At 40.7% G+C, this 17,477-nt stretch overlaps 1 protein-coding gene across 1 annotated transcript in view; it reads right to left on the bottom strand.

Moving 5' to 3' along the window:
* LOC106095442 (uncharacterized) overlaps positions 1 to 17,477 on the bottom strand; it is a 101,976-nt gene that overhangs the window by 24,065 nt on the left and 60,434 nt on the right. Inside the window, exons 7-10 of the mRNA XM_059361470.1 lie at positions 14,566 to 14,613; positions 6,908 to 7,073; positions 6,715 to 6,806; positions 475 to 731 (exon numbers count right to left, since the gene is read on the bottom strand). Of these exons, the coding sequence (XP_059217453.1) occupies positions 475 to 731; positions 6,715 to 6,806; positions 6,908 to 7,073; positions 14,566 to 14,613 (563 nt within the window). The remainder of the gene's footprint in view (positions 1 to 474; positions 732 to 6,714; positions 6,807 to 6,907; positions 7,074 to 14,565; positions 14,614 to 17,477) is intronic.

Raw genomic sequence — 17,477 nt, 5'->3', positions numbered from 1 at the left:
TCCACCATTCCATTTTTTTATGAGTTACCAACTGCAAACATTAACACTTGTAAAATGCCAATTGCAATTCTGTTAAAAAATTACGCCCACCACTTGAATGCACACAGAGAACAGATGTGGTCGGTCACAAAAAACTGGAATCATAGGTAACTAATTAGCCAACAACATGCTGGGGGGAAACCATTAAAATGCAATAACTTTTTCTCTCGTCCAACATAATGGACCAAAGGCCATTACAAATGTAAATATGAAAGAACACCAGGAAAAAAATTAAATAAAAAAATATTCACAGTCATGATTCAATTCAATGCAATTTGTTTACAAAAGGTCAATTGATGAGGCATTTATGCCATTTTAATATGATTTTTATTTTTCTTTTATATATTTTCCACCACAATATCAAAGAAAACCGCAAATACTTTTAAATCATCGAAATACATTCGATTATAACAGTCTGCCTTAAATCTGGCCTACCTGCGCAACAGTTCGATGTGTTGCGTCAGAGTATCGATGTATTTTTGCATTTCCGTTTGTAGCTGTATTTCCGTTGTTAGCAGATCCTCCAAGCCAGCTATGGAGGTGAAAAATTCTTTGGGCCCCTCCATGTCATTGCACAACACACAGCCCAGCAGAGCAATGAAATGGACGACAATTAATTTATTTAAATTTGAGAACATTTTCACTATTGATATGGGTAAGGCTTTAATTTTCACTTTTTTTTTTTTTTTTGATTAATATTTTCCCTTCCGTTTTTGGGGCGGTTTGCTATCGCTATCGATCCTATTTCTCCGGCGTTCGTATGTTAACTAATTTCTTTGAGAGATGAATTTAATGAATTTAAATTTCAAGTCAGCTTTGGCGTTTAATAACTTTTTTTTTTTATGTGCTCACTTGAATTGCTGCTGTCTGTCTGGGGGTCTGTCAGTCCATGTTCTTGTCTTGCCGTCTTCAAAAAAGCTGTTTGCCGTATTGTGGTGGTATTGATTTGTTAAGTCATTGTCTGCGGCTTGGCTTTTACCATTGCTCGCATTTGTGTTAACTCATTGCGCGGGCCCCTGTGCAATTGTTTGCTGCCTCCCGATCTTGGTCCCGAGGCGTCCAAGCATTTGCTTGGCTTAAGAAGAAGTTTTCATTTGCCGACTTTGCCAACGTAAGGCTGCAGCAAGCAGAAATCAAGATTATGATGTTTTATTTTTTTGAAAATCTTGAGATCTCATGCTGATATTGACGATGAATTTTCTTGAAAAGTTGATTTGATTGGTTATGTCAAAAAAAAAAAAAAATGTCAAAGATTGTTGCATGATAGTTTACACGGGTGAGTGTGATGTTTCTAATAAATGCGAATGATATGCCAAAAAAAATTTCTGTGAGGGTCAAATGGAAAATAATTGCGCACCTGACCTAAAAGTCAAATTTTTACTAAAAACGTGAGTTATTTTCAAGAAACCTTCAAGAAAAATATGGGAATATTTATACCCAGAGAAATATGTAAGCAAACAGTAGTTGATGTTGTCATTTTGTCTACAGCATATCAAAGAATCGATATGTGAACTGACACAAACGATTATGGCCTTGCCTGAGTAGCTGCCTTTGAGCTATCAAAAGGGCCAAGGGGTAACTTAGACTATTCTTTCGGTTTTATGCCCATTTTCCACAGGGTGGGGGATACGCAAGGTTTAGATTTTGGTTTTATTGTTTCGAAGGTCAGTTTGGCCTATTGTGATACCCAAGGGTGAAGAAGGATCGGAGCAACTGCAATTTTTAACCCTGAGCGTTCATACTTAAATGTCTATGTGGATGATATGGCGATCACATAGGAACCTTCCCTTTTTATACCCTACACCATAGGATGGGGGTATTGTAATTTCGTCATTGTTTGTAACACCTCGAAATATGCATCTGAGATCCCATAAAATATATATATTCTTGATTGTCATGTCATTTAAGTCGATCTAGCTGATTAGTCTGATTTGACTAAAATTTCGCACTTGTGTTTTGGTATCACCTTCAACAACTGCGCTAAGTATGGTTCAAATCGGTTGATGTTTTGATATAGCTGCCATATAAATCGATCTTGGGACTTGACTTCTTGAGCCTCTGGAGGGCGCAATTCTCATCCGATTTGGCAGAAATTTTGTACGACGATTTCTCTCAAGACCTTCAACAAACGTGTCTAATATGGTCTGAATCAATCAACAGCTTGATACAGCTCCCATATAAACCGATCTCCCGAGTTTGATTGAGCCCCTACAAGGCGCAATTCTTATCCGAATTAACTGAAATATTACACAATGACTTCTACAATGTTCAGCATTCATTTATGGTCCGAATCGGACTATAACTTGATATAGCTCCAATAGCATAATAGTTCTTATTCATTATTCTAGAACTCGACAAATGCGATCCATGGTGGAGGGTATATAAGATTCGGCCCGGCCGAACTTTGCACGCTCTTACTTGTTTTTTGTCAGAATTAGCAATTCCGTCTTCTGCATCACAAGTTGTAAGCCGCGTCCAGTCACTACTCTGCCCTTAGCATCGCCTGCGGTAGTTTGGGCTCTGCTGTCTTGAACTCTGAATTTTGTAACTTAGGTACACTACAGTAACCTTAGTTAGGTGACAATAAGAGTTTTTGGAAATTCGTGCATTTAGGTACTAAAAAAAGTAACAAAGAGGTACAAAAGTGGTAAACTTTGTACAAAGCGGATGGATCGAGACAGAATTTTGAAATTTGACATGAAAGATATCTGGTGAAAAGGGATGAGAGGGGAAAGAAAAAAACGCAATTGGTACTTTCTTTCCAGATGGAGGTAGAGGTTTGGTACCATTTGGTACTTTCTGTTTAGATGGATCTAGAGGTCTGAAATTTGGCATGCAGGTACAACTAGCACAAATATGATGGGTGGCCAAATACTCTATTCACAACTCCAACATGTTGGTAGCAATTGGTACTTTCTAGAAGTCTGAAATTGGGCATGTAGGTAAAGAAGGAAATTTATGATGGGGGACTAAATGATCCATCCAAAATTCTTACATTTTGGTACCAAAGAGATCAAAATAGTAAAAAATAGCTCATTTTCTCCTACAGGGAACGGGGACTGCCAAAATTAAGCAATTTGACAAACATTATCGCAGTCTTGACAAAAATACGACATGTGGAAGAAAACGTACTAATTGGTATACCCTACACCACCACTGTGGTACATTTGTTTGCAAAGCTAAGAAGGAGACGGGCAGACTCACAATCACTTTCTGATTCGATTTAGCCATGTCCGTCTGCCCGTCTGTCCATGTTAATTTGTATACAAAGCACAGATCGCAGTTTTCTTCCGATCGTCTTAGAATTTGGTACAGGCATGTTTTTCGGCCTAGAGACGAAGCCTATTGAAATTGAAAAAATCGGTTCAGATTTGTATATAGCTCCCATATATATGTTCGTCCGACTTGCAGTAATATTGCAATAAAATGGTCATTTGTTAACCGATTCTTCCGAAATTTGGCAGGAAGGATTTTCTCTTGACATGGAAATTGGTTCTGATTTAGATATATCTCCCATATATATACATATATTATCGCCCGATTTTAACTTCTAGAGTCACATCAAGCTCATATAGACCCATCACGCCAAAATTTAGTATCTGAGGAGTTTCCTCAAAATTGGTTCAGATTTAGGTATAGCTCCCATATATATGTTCGTCCTATTTTGAGATATATTGCAATAAAGTGCTAATTTTTTAACCGATTCTCTCGAAATTTGGCAGGAAGGATTTTCTTGTGACTCTCGACATTACTGCTTAATTTCATAGAAACCGGCCCAGGTTAAGATATAGCTTTCATAAATATATATATCGCCCGATTTTATTGGAAATCGCAATTGTTATCGGATTTTGTGTTCGCACGTAGTGTTCTGTTACGATTTCCAACAACCGCGCCAAGTATGCTTCAAATTGGTCAATAGCCTGATAGAGCTCGCATATATACCGATGTCCCGTTAAGTCTCATACGGCCTCTAGAATATTAAATTTGGTATATATACATATATTTATACATATATGTCCTTTAACTAAGTTCATATGAGGAAATTTTTAACAGAATCTATGGTGGTGGTCTCCCAAGATTCATTCCGGCCGAAATTAGTACGTTTTTACTTGGTCCTTGATATATCCACCACCGAAGGATGGGAGTATATTAATTTTGTCATTCCGTTTGGAACACATCGAAATTTTCTAGACCAGCGTAAAAATCGTAGACCATCTAGCCATGCCCGTCCGTCTGTTGCTGAAATCACGCTATAGTTTTTTAAAATGGAGACATTGAGCTGAAACTTTTCACAGGTTTTTTTTTGTTCATAAGCAGGGCAAGTTCCAAGATGTGCTATATCGGACTATATCTTGATATAGCCCCCATATAGACCGATCCGCCGATTAAGGGTCTTAGGCCCATTAAAGCCATATTTACTATCCGATTTTGCTGAAATTTGGGACAGTGAGTTATGTTAGTCCAGTCGATATCCTTCTTCAATTTGGCCCAGATCGGTCCAGATTTGCATATAGCTGCCATATAGACCCTTTCTCCATTTAAGGTCTTGCGCCTATTAAAGACGCATTAATTGTCCGATTTTGTCCAAATTTGGAACAGTGAGTTTCGGTTAAGTCTCTCGACATTCTTCTTCTGCAATGTGGTACAAATCGGTTCAGATTTGAATATAGCTGTCGTATAGACCGATCTCACAAAAAAGGCGCATTTATTGTCCGTTTTCGCCCAAATTTGGGACAGTGGGTTGTGTTATGCCCTATGACATCCTTCTTCAATTTGGCCCAGTTTGGATACATCTGCCATATAGGCTGATCACTCGATTAGGGTCTTGGACCCATAAAAAGAGCATTTTTTGTCCGATTTCGCCCAAATTTAGGACAGTGGGTTTCGGTAGACTCTTCGACAACTTTCTGCAATTTGACCTAGATCGATCAAGATTTGGATATAGCTGCCATATGGACCGATCTCTCGATTTAAAGTTTTGGGCTCATAAAAGGCTCATTTATTATCCGATTTCGCCGAAATTTGGGACAGTGAGTTTGGTTTACTCTCTCGACATTCTTCTGTAATATGGTACAAATCGCTTCAGTCTTTGGATATAGCTGTCATATAGACCGATCTCTCGATTTAAGCTTTTGGGCCCATAAAAGGCGCATTTATAGTCCGATTCGCCGATATTTGGAACATTGGGTTATGTTAGGCCCTTCGACATCCCTTTTCAATTTGGCCCTGATTGGTTCAGATTTGAATATAGCTGTCATATAGACCGATCTCTCGATTTAAGCTTTTGGGCCCACAAAAGCCACGTTTATTATTCGATTTTGCCGAAATTTGGGACAGTGAGTTAAGTTAAGCCCCTCGACATCTTTCTTCAGTTCGGCCTAGATCGATCAAGATTTGCAGATAGCTGCTCAGATGCTTTGCCAGGATTCGAACCCAAGCGAACCCATCCTAAATGTGCCATGATAGGCATAGTCGTTAGGTGTTACATTGGTGAATTAAATACCTATTTGCTTATATCACAAACTACAATTTTTAGTTTTTGTTTATTTTGAGTTTTTACACAGTCATTAATGTTCTCTAATCTATTTCATTTGGTGTTTGAAGGTCTTTCCTGCAAATAAACCCTCAAGATAAATTTTGAATTAAGATTTGGGCTCTTATACCATTTTATACGCTCAATTATTAATTAACTTGGCACAATTTTCTACTTCCTCATCAGCCATCTGTTGAAGCGATACTAATTTTCAAAATAATGATATAATGAAAATTAATAAATCTCTAAAGCATTTGGTACCACCCAATTGTAGGTAGCAGAAAATTATTTGCCTAGCAACTCTTACTTACCATCCAATCTAGTTGACCTTTGTTATGGGTTACCATAGTATTTTTGATTAACCATAGCCTGCAACACCATAAATTAGTTTCTAAGCTATCTTCCAGCCATCATGGTCTAATCAAAACTTAATTTGTTATGAACTCCCAACGATGTAATACAATCCAAGTGTTGACCACCTCAATGGAATTGAGAAAATGACTTCACACCACCACCACCATCAACACCTCGATTATTTGTCTGACTGTAATTTTTGCTTATTTGGCGATTCACTAGACGGCTTGTCTTGTCTTCAGATTGTTCGTTACTTGATTTGAAGTCATTAAACCGGCAAGTGGCAGTAATGAGTTATGAGCTCAACTAAGAAAATAATGAAATTTGCCATGGCTGTAATAAACATAATTTGGCTTGGTCTTGGAAGACACAAAACATGGAATGTGATTGCGGTATCTTTGGTGGATTTATTTGATTTGCATAGCCATGCCATTGTAAATAATGAATACCTAATGTCATTAATATTGTTGTTTGAGTAAAAATTATGTTTTTGGTTTTGGTGTACAGAATGCCTTTCGAAAAAAGTCTTAGAAATTTATATATTTTTTTTTAAATTATATTTTCAAGTCAACTCTCTCATAATCATAAAGCACAAGTGTGTCAGATTCATGGAACTTTTTATAATCTACTTAATCTTAGAGGTTTATCACTATCACTTTCAAAAAAAAAAAAGGAAAAATTAACAACCAATTATCTTTGTGTATGAGCTTGATGAATTTATCACAATGACCTCAAATGTTTCCTCATCTCCTTTCATTCTATGGCGCTTGAAGCAAATTTCATTTAACAAACTCATATGGCTGAGAGCTTTCATGGTCTCGATACAACAGACAGGGGCGTACAACATCTTGCTTGCGATCATGTGTCCAAACATTGCCAACTGCGAGGAAATAAGGAAATGTCATTAAAAGAGTTTGAGCACAAGCATCCTTTGTTTGTTTGAATGGAATCATCATTCATCCATCCGTTTACTATACTTACTCCACTTGGAACCTTTGAGAACTGGACAACCTGCATGCCTAGTCCTGTAGTCACCATCCAGTGAACGATGTAAATTGTACCAGAACAATACGGTGCCTTTGGTTGGCCTTATGGCGATTTTCAAATAGGGAAACGCTGTTGCGCCACCCTGCTCCACATCCGATAGCTGCAAGAATACAAAAATGGGAACACCATACCCCCGAGGGGATTGGTAGGAAATGTTAGCAATGGTCTATGTTGGTGGTGAATGCGAACATTTCTAAACGAACATTTACAATGATTTATGAAAATATTTGCACATAGAGTGCTGGCGGCCTCTCAAGGGCTAGCGATGCGGTGTTTTATAGGTTTCTATGAGGTATGGCATGACACAGTGAAACATTTGAAATTACACAGTGAGTTCTGGTAGATCCCTATCCACTCCTGTGAGAAGTATTCTAAATCGGAATATATTTCGATAAAGCTGCCATAAAGACCGACCGTCTGACCGCCCATGATCATCCGACTGCCTGACCGTCCGACTGCCTGACCGTCCGACTGCCTGATCGCCTGGCTGCCTGACCGACCGACCGCTTGACCGCCGGACTGCCTGATCGCACAACTGCTTGACCGCCCGACCGCTTGACCGCCCGATATAGGGTATATTAGGTCATAAAAGATCCATTTACCTCCCCTCTTTCGATCAAGTTTGGCATAGTGAGTACTGGCAGACCCCATTCTCATTCATATCAAATGTGATCCAGATCGGACCATGGATATAGCTGCCCAACAGACCGATCTCTCGAAATAAAGTATTGAGCCCATAAAAAAGCAGTTTTTCAACCGATTGAGACGAAAATGGCAGCAGTAAGATATTTCAAGACACCTACACATTCCTGGCAAATGTAGTCCAGATTTGATCATATTTGAATAAAGCTCTCATATAGCCTGGAGGTCACCTTGGCGCAGAGGTTACCTTGACCGCAAATGACGTTGAACAGCTGGATCCCAATCCTGGTGAGAACAGGATTAAAACCTTATTAGAACTTTCCCCAAGAGGTGTCGCACTGCGGTTCCCCTCTCGGACTTTTTATACCCACCACCGAAGGATTGGGGTATATTAATTTTGTCATTCCGTTTGCAACACATCGAAATATCCAATTCCGTCCCGATAAAGTATATATATTCTTGATCAGCGTAAAAATCTAAGACGATCTAGCCATGTCCGTCCGTCTGTCCACCTGTTTATTGAAATCACGCTACAGTCTTTAAAAATAGAGATATTGAGCAGAAACTTTGCACAGGTTGTTTTTTGTCCATTAGCGAGTTAAGTTTGAAGATGGGCTATATCGGACTATATCTACATATATCCCCCATATAGACCGATCCGCCGATTTAGGGTCTTAGGCCCATAAAGGCCACATTTATTATCCGATTGTGCTGAAATATGGGACAGTGAGTTGCGTTAGGCTCTTCGACATCCATCTTGAATTTGGCTCAGATCGGTTCAGATTTGGATATAGCTGTCATATAGACTGATCTCTCGATTTAAAGTCTTGGCCCAATAGGTTAGGTTGAAAAGAGGGTGCATATATTAATCCGCCACATGCCACTATGGACATGCACCTAAGCAAGTAATCGGCTTGTTGTGCGCTCTAAAAACTATAAAGTAACCTCTAAAAATAACATTTTAAGTTAGGAATCCCTTCTACTTACAAAATCCTTCGTTGTTTTCAATACCACTCCCCTTGTTGTGGGGAGTAGTCCTATGTGTCCCGTTATGATACCAATAGCTATACTGACCTCATTCTTACTTCCTTTCAGTAATAGGCTCGTCTTCTTACGTCCTGGGTCTGGATCTAGGTCATCGCGTTAGCACTACACCACCTCACGCATTCCGTGCTCTCAGTCCCTGGGTTCTCAATGTAGACCCCAGGCCCACTCTGTCCTCTAGCTTTGATCCATCCGCGTAACATGATTCTCCAGATGACAATACTAGGGTTCCGTCAATCCAAGAGTGTGCCGCTGGCAGCAGTGCCATGCACTCGACCTCAAGGTTAATCTCAGATCGAAACCCTCTTCCCTTCCTTCCAGATTTCCAATTTTCGCTTTGATTATACCGCGATGGTTTGAGCTGCTCCCATCCTCAATCCATTCTCCCATCGCCTTAAGCCTCGTAGCCACAGTAGGTGCCTCACACTTAACCTGTATGTCAGTGGGTCGGATATCTAGAATTGTCTTCAGTGCCCTAGTGGGCGTAGTCCTCATCGCTCCGCCTATGCCAAGACAACATGACCTCTGAACCTGTTGTATGGTCCTTATGTTGCACTTATGTTGCATAAGTAAGTATTGGTCAATTCACGCACCTGTAGATCCAGTGAACTATCCTCGAATGCAGGTCCCATTTCGAGCCTACGGCTCGTCTACATTGTTCCCAACATCTGTGAGATCACACCTAATATAATTGACTTTGTTTTATTGCTTAAATTAAAAAAAAAAACAAGTAAAAGCATGCTAAGTTCGGCCGGGCCGAATCTTATATATCCTCCACCATGGATCGCATTTGTCGAGTTCTTTTCCCGACATCTCTTCTTAGACAAAAAATGATATAAGAAAAGATTTGCTCTGCTATTAGGGCGATATCAAGATATGGTCCGATTTGGACCACAATTAAATTATATATTGGAGACCTGTGTAAAATGTCAGCCAATTCGAATAAGAATTGCGTCCGTTGGGGCCTCAAGAAGTAAAATAGAGAGATAGATTTATATGGGAGCTGTATCGGGCTATAGACGGATTCAGACCATAATAAACACGTATATTGATGGTCATGAGAGGATCCGTCGTACCAAATTTCAGGCAAATCAGATAATAATTGCGTCCCCTAGAGGCTCAAGAAGTCAAGCTCCCAGATCGGTTTACATGGCACCTATATCAGGTTATTAACCGATTTAACCTTATTTAATACAGTTGTTGAAAGTAAGAATAAAATACGTCATGCAAAATTTCAGCCAAATCGGATAGGAATTGCGCCCTCTAGAAGCTCAAGAAGTCAAGGCCCCAGATTTGTTTATATGACAGCTATATCAGGTTATGAACCGATTTGAACCATATTTCTCACAGTTGTTGGATATCATAACAAAACACGTCGTGCAAAATTTCATTCCAATCGGATAAGAATTGCGCACTCTGAAGGCTCAAGAAGTCAAGACCCAAGATCGGTTTATATGGCAGCTATTTCAAAGCATGGACCGATATGGCCCATTTACAATACCAACCGACCTACACTAATAAGAAGAATTTGTGCAAAATTTCAAGCGGCTAGCTCTACTCCAATGGAAGTTAGCGCGCTTTCGACGGACAGACGGACGGACATGGCTAGATCGACATAAAATGTCGCGACGATCAAGAATATATATACTTTATGGGGTCTCAGACTAATATTTCGAGTAGTTACAAACAGAATGACGAAATTAGTCCATCCTATGGTGGAGGGTATAAAAACAAGTAAGAGCGTGCTTAGTTTGGCCGGGCCGAATCTTATATACACTTCACCATGGGTCGCATTTGTCGCGCTCTTTCCCCGAATATCTTTTTAGGCAAACAAAGGATAAAAGAAAAGAATTCCTATGTTATTGGAGCAATATCCAGTTATGGTTCATTTCGGACCATAACTGAATTGAATATTGAAAACCATAGTAAAAGCCAATGTGTAAAATTTCAGCCAAATCTAGTAAGAATTGCGCACTTTAGGGGCTGAAGAAGTAAAATAAGTAGATTACTCCCGTATTCGATACGTACGTTAAAGGTCATGGAAAAAGCCGTTGTACAAAATTTCAGCCAAATCGGATAATACTTGCGCCATTTAGAGGCTCAAGAAGTCAAGATCCCATATCGGTTTACATGGCAGCTATATCAAAGCGTGGACCGATTGGAACTATTCTTAGCAGTTGTTGAAAGTCATAACAAAACACGTCATGCAATATTTCGGCCAAAGCGGATAGGAATTGCTCCCTCTAGAGGCTCAAGAAGTCAAGACCCCAGATCGGTTTATATGGCAGCTATACCAGGATATGGACCGATTTGAACTATACTTAGCACATCTGTTAAAAGTCACAACAAAATACCTCATGCAAAATTTCAGCCAAAGCGGATAGGAATTGCTCCCTCTAGTCGCTCAAGAAGTCAAGACCCCAGATCGGTTTATATGCCAGCTATATCAAAACGTGGACCGATATAGCCCATTTGCAATCCCAACTGACCTACAGTAACAAGATGTATTTGAGCAAAAGTTCAAGCGGCTAGCTTTACTCCTTCGAAAGTTAGCGTGATTTCGACAGACAGTCGGACGGACGGACGGACATGGCTAGATTGACTTAAAATGTCATGACGATCAAAAATATATACTTTATGGGGTCTACGACGAATATGTCGAGGTGTTACAAACAGAATGACGAAATTAGTATACACTCATCTTATAGTGGAGGGAATAAAAAGTAAAAGCGAGTTAAGTTCGATCGGGCCGAGTCTTGGGAACCCACAACCATGGATTCTGTAAAAATATGTGAACTATATCTTGTTATAGACCGATTGGGACCGTACTTGGCACATCCATATCGGACAAAAATTGCGGCTTCCAGGGGCTCAAGAAGTCAAATCAGGAGATCGGTTTATATGGGATCTATAACAGATTATAGACTGATTTGGACCGTATTTGGCGCAGTTATTGGAAGTCGTAACAGAATACTACATGCAAATTGTCAGCCAAATCGGACAAAAATTGCGGCTTGTAAAGGCTCAAGAAGTCAAATCGGGACAAAAATTGCGGCTTGTAAAGGCTCAAGAAGTCAAATCGGGAGATCGGTTTATATGGGGGCTATATCAGGTTATAGACCGATTTGGACCGTACTTGGTACAGTTATTGAAAGTCATAACAGAACAATTTATGCTAAATTTCAGCCACATCGGACAAAAATTGCGCCTTCCAGGGGCTCAGGAATTTGAATCGGCAGGTCGGTGAATATGGGAGCTATATTAAGCTATAGACTGATTTGAACGATACTAAGCACAGTTATTGGAAGTTACAACAGAACAAGAAATGCGAAATTTCAGCCACATCGGACAAAAATTGCGCCTTCCAGGGGCTTAAGAAGTCAAATCGGGAGATCAGTTTAATGAGAGCTATTTCCAAGTCTGAACCGATATGGCCCAGTTGCAATCCCAAACGACCTGCATCAATGAGAAGTATCTGTGCAAAATTTTTAGATGCAAGCTTTACGCGTTCGACCTCCGTCGTGATTTCAACAGACAGAGGGACGGGCGGATGGAGACGTTGAAGAATATATGCACTTTATGGGGTCACAGATTAATATTTCAATGTGTTACCTAAGCCAGAGCAATTGACTTGTTGTGCGCACTTAAATACGTAAAGTAACCTTGAAGGACCTAGATCAGGAATTCTGTGTTTTTCGCAAAATCCTTAATCCTCCACCACGCCATGTGTCCAAGATGCTTTAAGTCCGGTATCAGGCTGTTAGCTGCGAAAAGTGGGCATTGGCATAGGAAGTGGTCCAACGTCTAGTCGTTTTACTCACATGCCGCATCAATATTGCATAGGTCCGCCTGTAGTCCTATGTGACCCGTTAAGATGCCGAAGGCTATACTGAACTCTTTACTTCCGTTTCTCAATAGTAGCCTCGTTCTCTTCTTATCCGAATCCCCCTATAGGATTCTCGTCGTCCTACCGATTGTTTCATTGCTCCACTGAGTTACATGCCCGTTCATCGCCAACGCCCTAAACTCGGACTGCGTCGCATCAAAAGGTTTCATATTCACTAAGTTTGCCGATGTCATGCCTCTGGCCCCACAGTTAACTCGTCCGTTCCCCCTTACTCAAATGATGCAGATCGTCTCATACTCAGAGAAGGCATTTATCTCCTTCTTATACTCTTTGTGGCCTCACCTTCTTGGCTGTTGATGATGTTCATACTTGACATACTCACCCTAGTAGTCCAGCACCTCACGCATTCCGTGATTGGCCGAATCTCCGCCTGCAAGACCGTATTATGATTTAACAGTCGCAAACAGATTTCAGTCTCTGGGCACTCCATAAAGACCCTCTGTCCAACTCTGTCTCCCTAACCTTCCTGGCTGTTGATGACGTTCATACTTGACATACTCACCCTAGTACTCCAGCACCTCACGCATTCCGTGATTGCCCGAATCTCCGCCTGCAAGAACGTATTATGATTTGACAGTCGCAAACAAATTTCAGTCTCTGGGTACTCCATAAAGACCTTCTGTCCAACTCTGTCTCTCCCTTTTGAGTCATCGGTGCAGTATGTAGCAGGGAATCGTTAATTCACGAAAGAGCAGCTGGCAGCAGTGTCTCGCACTTAACACGAAGTCACATTTCAGGAATTCGATACGAAACCTCTCCCAGTCCATCTAGGGTTTATGACAGCAGTGCCTTGCACTTGGCCCCAAGTGTCATCTCTGAAATCCGATCCGAAACCTCTCCCAGTCTATCCAGGGTTCCTGTCGTCACCTCGATGGTATGACCCATCGTCTTAAGTCCCATAGCCGCAGTGGCTGGCTTTCACTTAATCTGTATGTCTATTAGTCGTATGTCTAGCACATGTCCTTGTAGATGCGTTCGTCGTCGGCCTGCTTATAAGAGAGACGACACGTTCCCTGAACCACCAAACTACTGAGGCGTAAGTTAGTATTGGTCTAATCACATCCCTGTAAAGCCAGTGTAATACTCTCGGATTTAGGCCCCATTACGAGCCTTCTGAAGACGCTTCTTAATTTGACACTTTCAGCTCTGTTTCCCATCCAAGACCACTCCTACTCGACTGTGTCGGATATCGAAATCGTTCTGTTGAGGAAACATGGTGGCTCAAGTTGGCCCACTTATGTCTCCTTCGTGAACAGGTAAATCTCATTCTCTCCCGGGTTCACGTTCAGACCACTGAGTCAGGCCTATTAGTATGACCTCTCCACGACACTTTCGGTTCTATTGTATAACAGATCCGGACTCCTACCTCTTAAAGGTATTATAAAATCGTTTGCGTAAAAGACGGGTTCAAAACCCATTTTAGTTAGTATCCGTAGTAGACCATTTATGGTGGATACACTTGGGAGCGGTGACGAAAGACCCCTCTGTGACCTGCCCTGTGCCAACCTGTCCCTTATACTTATGCCATGGGCACCACGAATTATCTACCTATTCCTTGGCATGAGTCTAAACCAGGACCTGGTCAATCCGGTACTGGGTTAAGGATTGGATCAGTGTGTGGCTAATCCTGTTTATAAGGACCTGGTCAACCCGGTACAGGTCTAAGGATTGGATCAGTGTGTGGCTCCTTACCTTATACGCATAAACATTTTTCATGAAAATCAATTACCCATGAACTTTTCTTTAATATCGCCAAAGGGCGCCTTTGTTTTCCAAAATCCTCTTTCAGACCACTGTTCACCTCTGATAAGAACTCTTTTTAGCACTCTAATACAATGGCTTAGCAGATTGTTTTCTCTCTTTCCAACGAATATGGATATCTATTGTGTGACTGAGCTGTCCATTTACAAGCAGATAGCCTAGATTTATAACATAGTCATGAGTGATGTGATATGGTCGCCTCTTTTAACTCTTTTTGAGGAGGTTTTAAAGTACTTACATAGAAAATGGAGGTAGACATGCGATTGCTTTGCTCAGCCGTGACAGACTAAAAACATCATCAACATCACCATCACCAATGCCGACACAACCATCGAAAGCAACGGGACAGGATGATATTGGCACATAATCGACATCATCAGCAGGATATGGCCAATACAGCAACACACATGGATACAGTCATAGAAAAGGTATAGGAAGAGATGGAAATTAGTATGCGAATGATATGAAATGGGTAAAAAATTAAAAAAAAAAAAATTTTGAAAAATTTTTAATACCAACTTTAAGGGTATAAATAAAATTGTTCCTATTTTATGCTTGCTGGCGGTTGGTTAATAAATTAATATTTTTTTATAACGACCCATTCTTCCATGCCCCTGAGATATTCGATTTTTTCCCATTCAACCATTTTCCTCTTCGCAACATCACTTGACACATATTTGTGCATTAATAGCTGTTACTACTCGACCGCATTGGCCGGCCTAACAACGAATGTACTTTCGAACACATCCGGGGACCAGTGTTAACAATGCCAGAAAAAATTCTTAAACAACATTTTTTAAAACATTTTACTTGTACAGAAAATTAAAACAAGTAAAAGCGTGCTAAGTTCGAGAACCCGAATCTTGGGAACCCACCACCATCGATTCTTCTAAAATATGGGAGCTAGATCCGTTTATAGACCGATATGGACCGTACTTGGCACAGTGACATAAAATTTCAGCCAAATCAGATAAAATCGCGGCTTGCAAGGGCTCAAGAAGTCAAATCGGGCGATCGGTTTATATGGGAGCTATATCTAAATCTGAAACGATATAGTTTATTTGCAACCGCTAATGACCTACATCAATATTTAGCAACTGTGGAAAATTTTAAGCCGCCAGCTTTACGCGTTCGACCGCAATCGTGATCTGGGCCAAATTGAAGAGGGCTGTCGAAGGGCCTAACACAACTCAATGTCCTGAATTTCGGCGAAATCGGAAAATAAATGCGCTTTTTATGGGTCCAAAACCACAAATCGAAAAATCGGTCTATATGGCTGCTATATCCAAATCTGGACCGATCTGAGCCAAATTGAAGAGGGGTGTCGAAGGGCCTTACGTTACTCACTGTCACAAATTTCGGCGAAAGCGGGCAATAAATGCGCCTTTTATAAGCCCAAAGCCTTAGATCGAGAGATCGGTCTATATGGCAGCTATATCCAAATCTGGACCGATCTGAGCCAAATTGAAGAAATATGTTGAGGGGCCTAACGTAACTCACAGTCCCAGATTTCGGCAAAATCGGACAATAAATGCGCCCAAAACCATAAATTGAGAGATCGGTCTATATGGCAGCTATATCCAAATCTGGACCGATCTGTGACATATTGCAGAAGTATGTCGAGGGGCCTAACGTAATTCACAGTTCCAAATTTCGGCGACATCGGACAATAAATGCGCCTTTTATGGGCCCATGGGACCTTAAATTGAGAGATCGGTCTATATGGCAGCTATATCCAAATCTGGACCGATCTGGGCCAAATTGATGAAAAATATTGAAGGGCCTAACACAACTCACTGTCACAAATTTCGACGACATCGGGCAATACATGCGCCTTTTATGGGCCCAAAACCTTAAATCGAGAACTCGGTCTATGTCACAGCTATATCCAAATCTGGAACGATCTGTGCCATATTGCAGAAGTATGTCGAGGGGCCTAACGTGACTCACAGTCACAAATTTTGGCAACATCGGACAATAAATGCGCCTTTTATGGGTCTAAAACCTTAAATCGGGAGATCGGTCTATATGGCACTTATATCCAAATCAGGACCGATCTGGATCAAATTGAAGAGGGAAGCACGGAAGGCCGAAGGGCCTAAAGTAACTCACTGTCTCAAATTTCGGCGACATCGGACAATAAATGCACCTTTTATGGGCCCAAAACCTTAAATCGAGAGATCGGTCTATATTGCAGCTATATCCAAATCTGGACCGACCTGCGCCAAATTGCAGAAAGTTGTTTAAGGGCCTAAAGCAACTCACTGTTTAGGCCCTTATGAATATATTAACCAATTGTAGGCACATGAATTGCGTTAGGCCCCTCAACATTCCTACCGAATATGGTCAAGATCGGGCTATATTTGGATATAGCTGTCATATATACCGAGCACGTTTATTGCTCGATTTCGCTGAAATTTGATTAAGTGGGCTGTGTTAGGCTCCACGACTTTCGTATTCAAAATGGTTCAGATCGGTCTATATATGGATATAGCTGCCATATACATATACCGATCTCCCGATGAATGTGAGTATAATGGGTTCTGTTAGACCCTTACATAGCCTTCTTGAATATGGTGGGGATAGATAAAGCTGCCATGGGTTCATAAATGACACATTTTCTACCGCATTATTATGACGAAAGGCGGTTAATGTTATATCCTTGGTGGTGGGTATGCAAAGTTCGGCCCGGCCGAACTTAATGCCTTCTTGCTTGTTGTTATGTTAAATAAAATGATTTTTTTTAACAATTTGCAAATTTTTAGAAAATAATTTATAAACCTTCTAAAACAAATTCATTTAATGCTGTTTCCCCATATTGACCTTTTCAAACTTCTTCTATGGTAACCGTGTTTCCCCGTGCAAACATAAATTTCTCACACACAAATTGCAAAGTTGACAACACTCACAAACAACAACTCTCTCATCAACTAACCACATTACCCAAACTCACAATGCTCTGTGCCTGCTCTTCTTGGCACAACGCAGTACTTCCGTTTCATTACTAACACATACAAGTACACAACTACATAACCTATCTATACCCTTGTACACCCACATACTCACTCACTTACGGTATAATGGTCCAAATGTGGTTCATAGTGACCACCCAAACCATAATTGGCCACTTGCAATGGCTCACTAGATTCC

This window comes from Stomoxys calcitrans, chromosome 2, assembly GCF_963082655.1.
Source record: "Stomoxys calcitrans chromosome 2, idStoCalc2.1, whole genome shotgun sequence".
NCBI classification, from domain to species: Eukaryota; Metazoa; Arthropoda; class Insecta; order Diptera; family Muscidae; genus Stomoxys; species Stomoxys calcitrans.
This window is presented reverse-complemented; position numbering and strand designations above follow the sequence as displayed.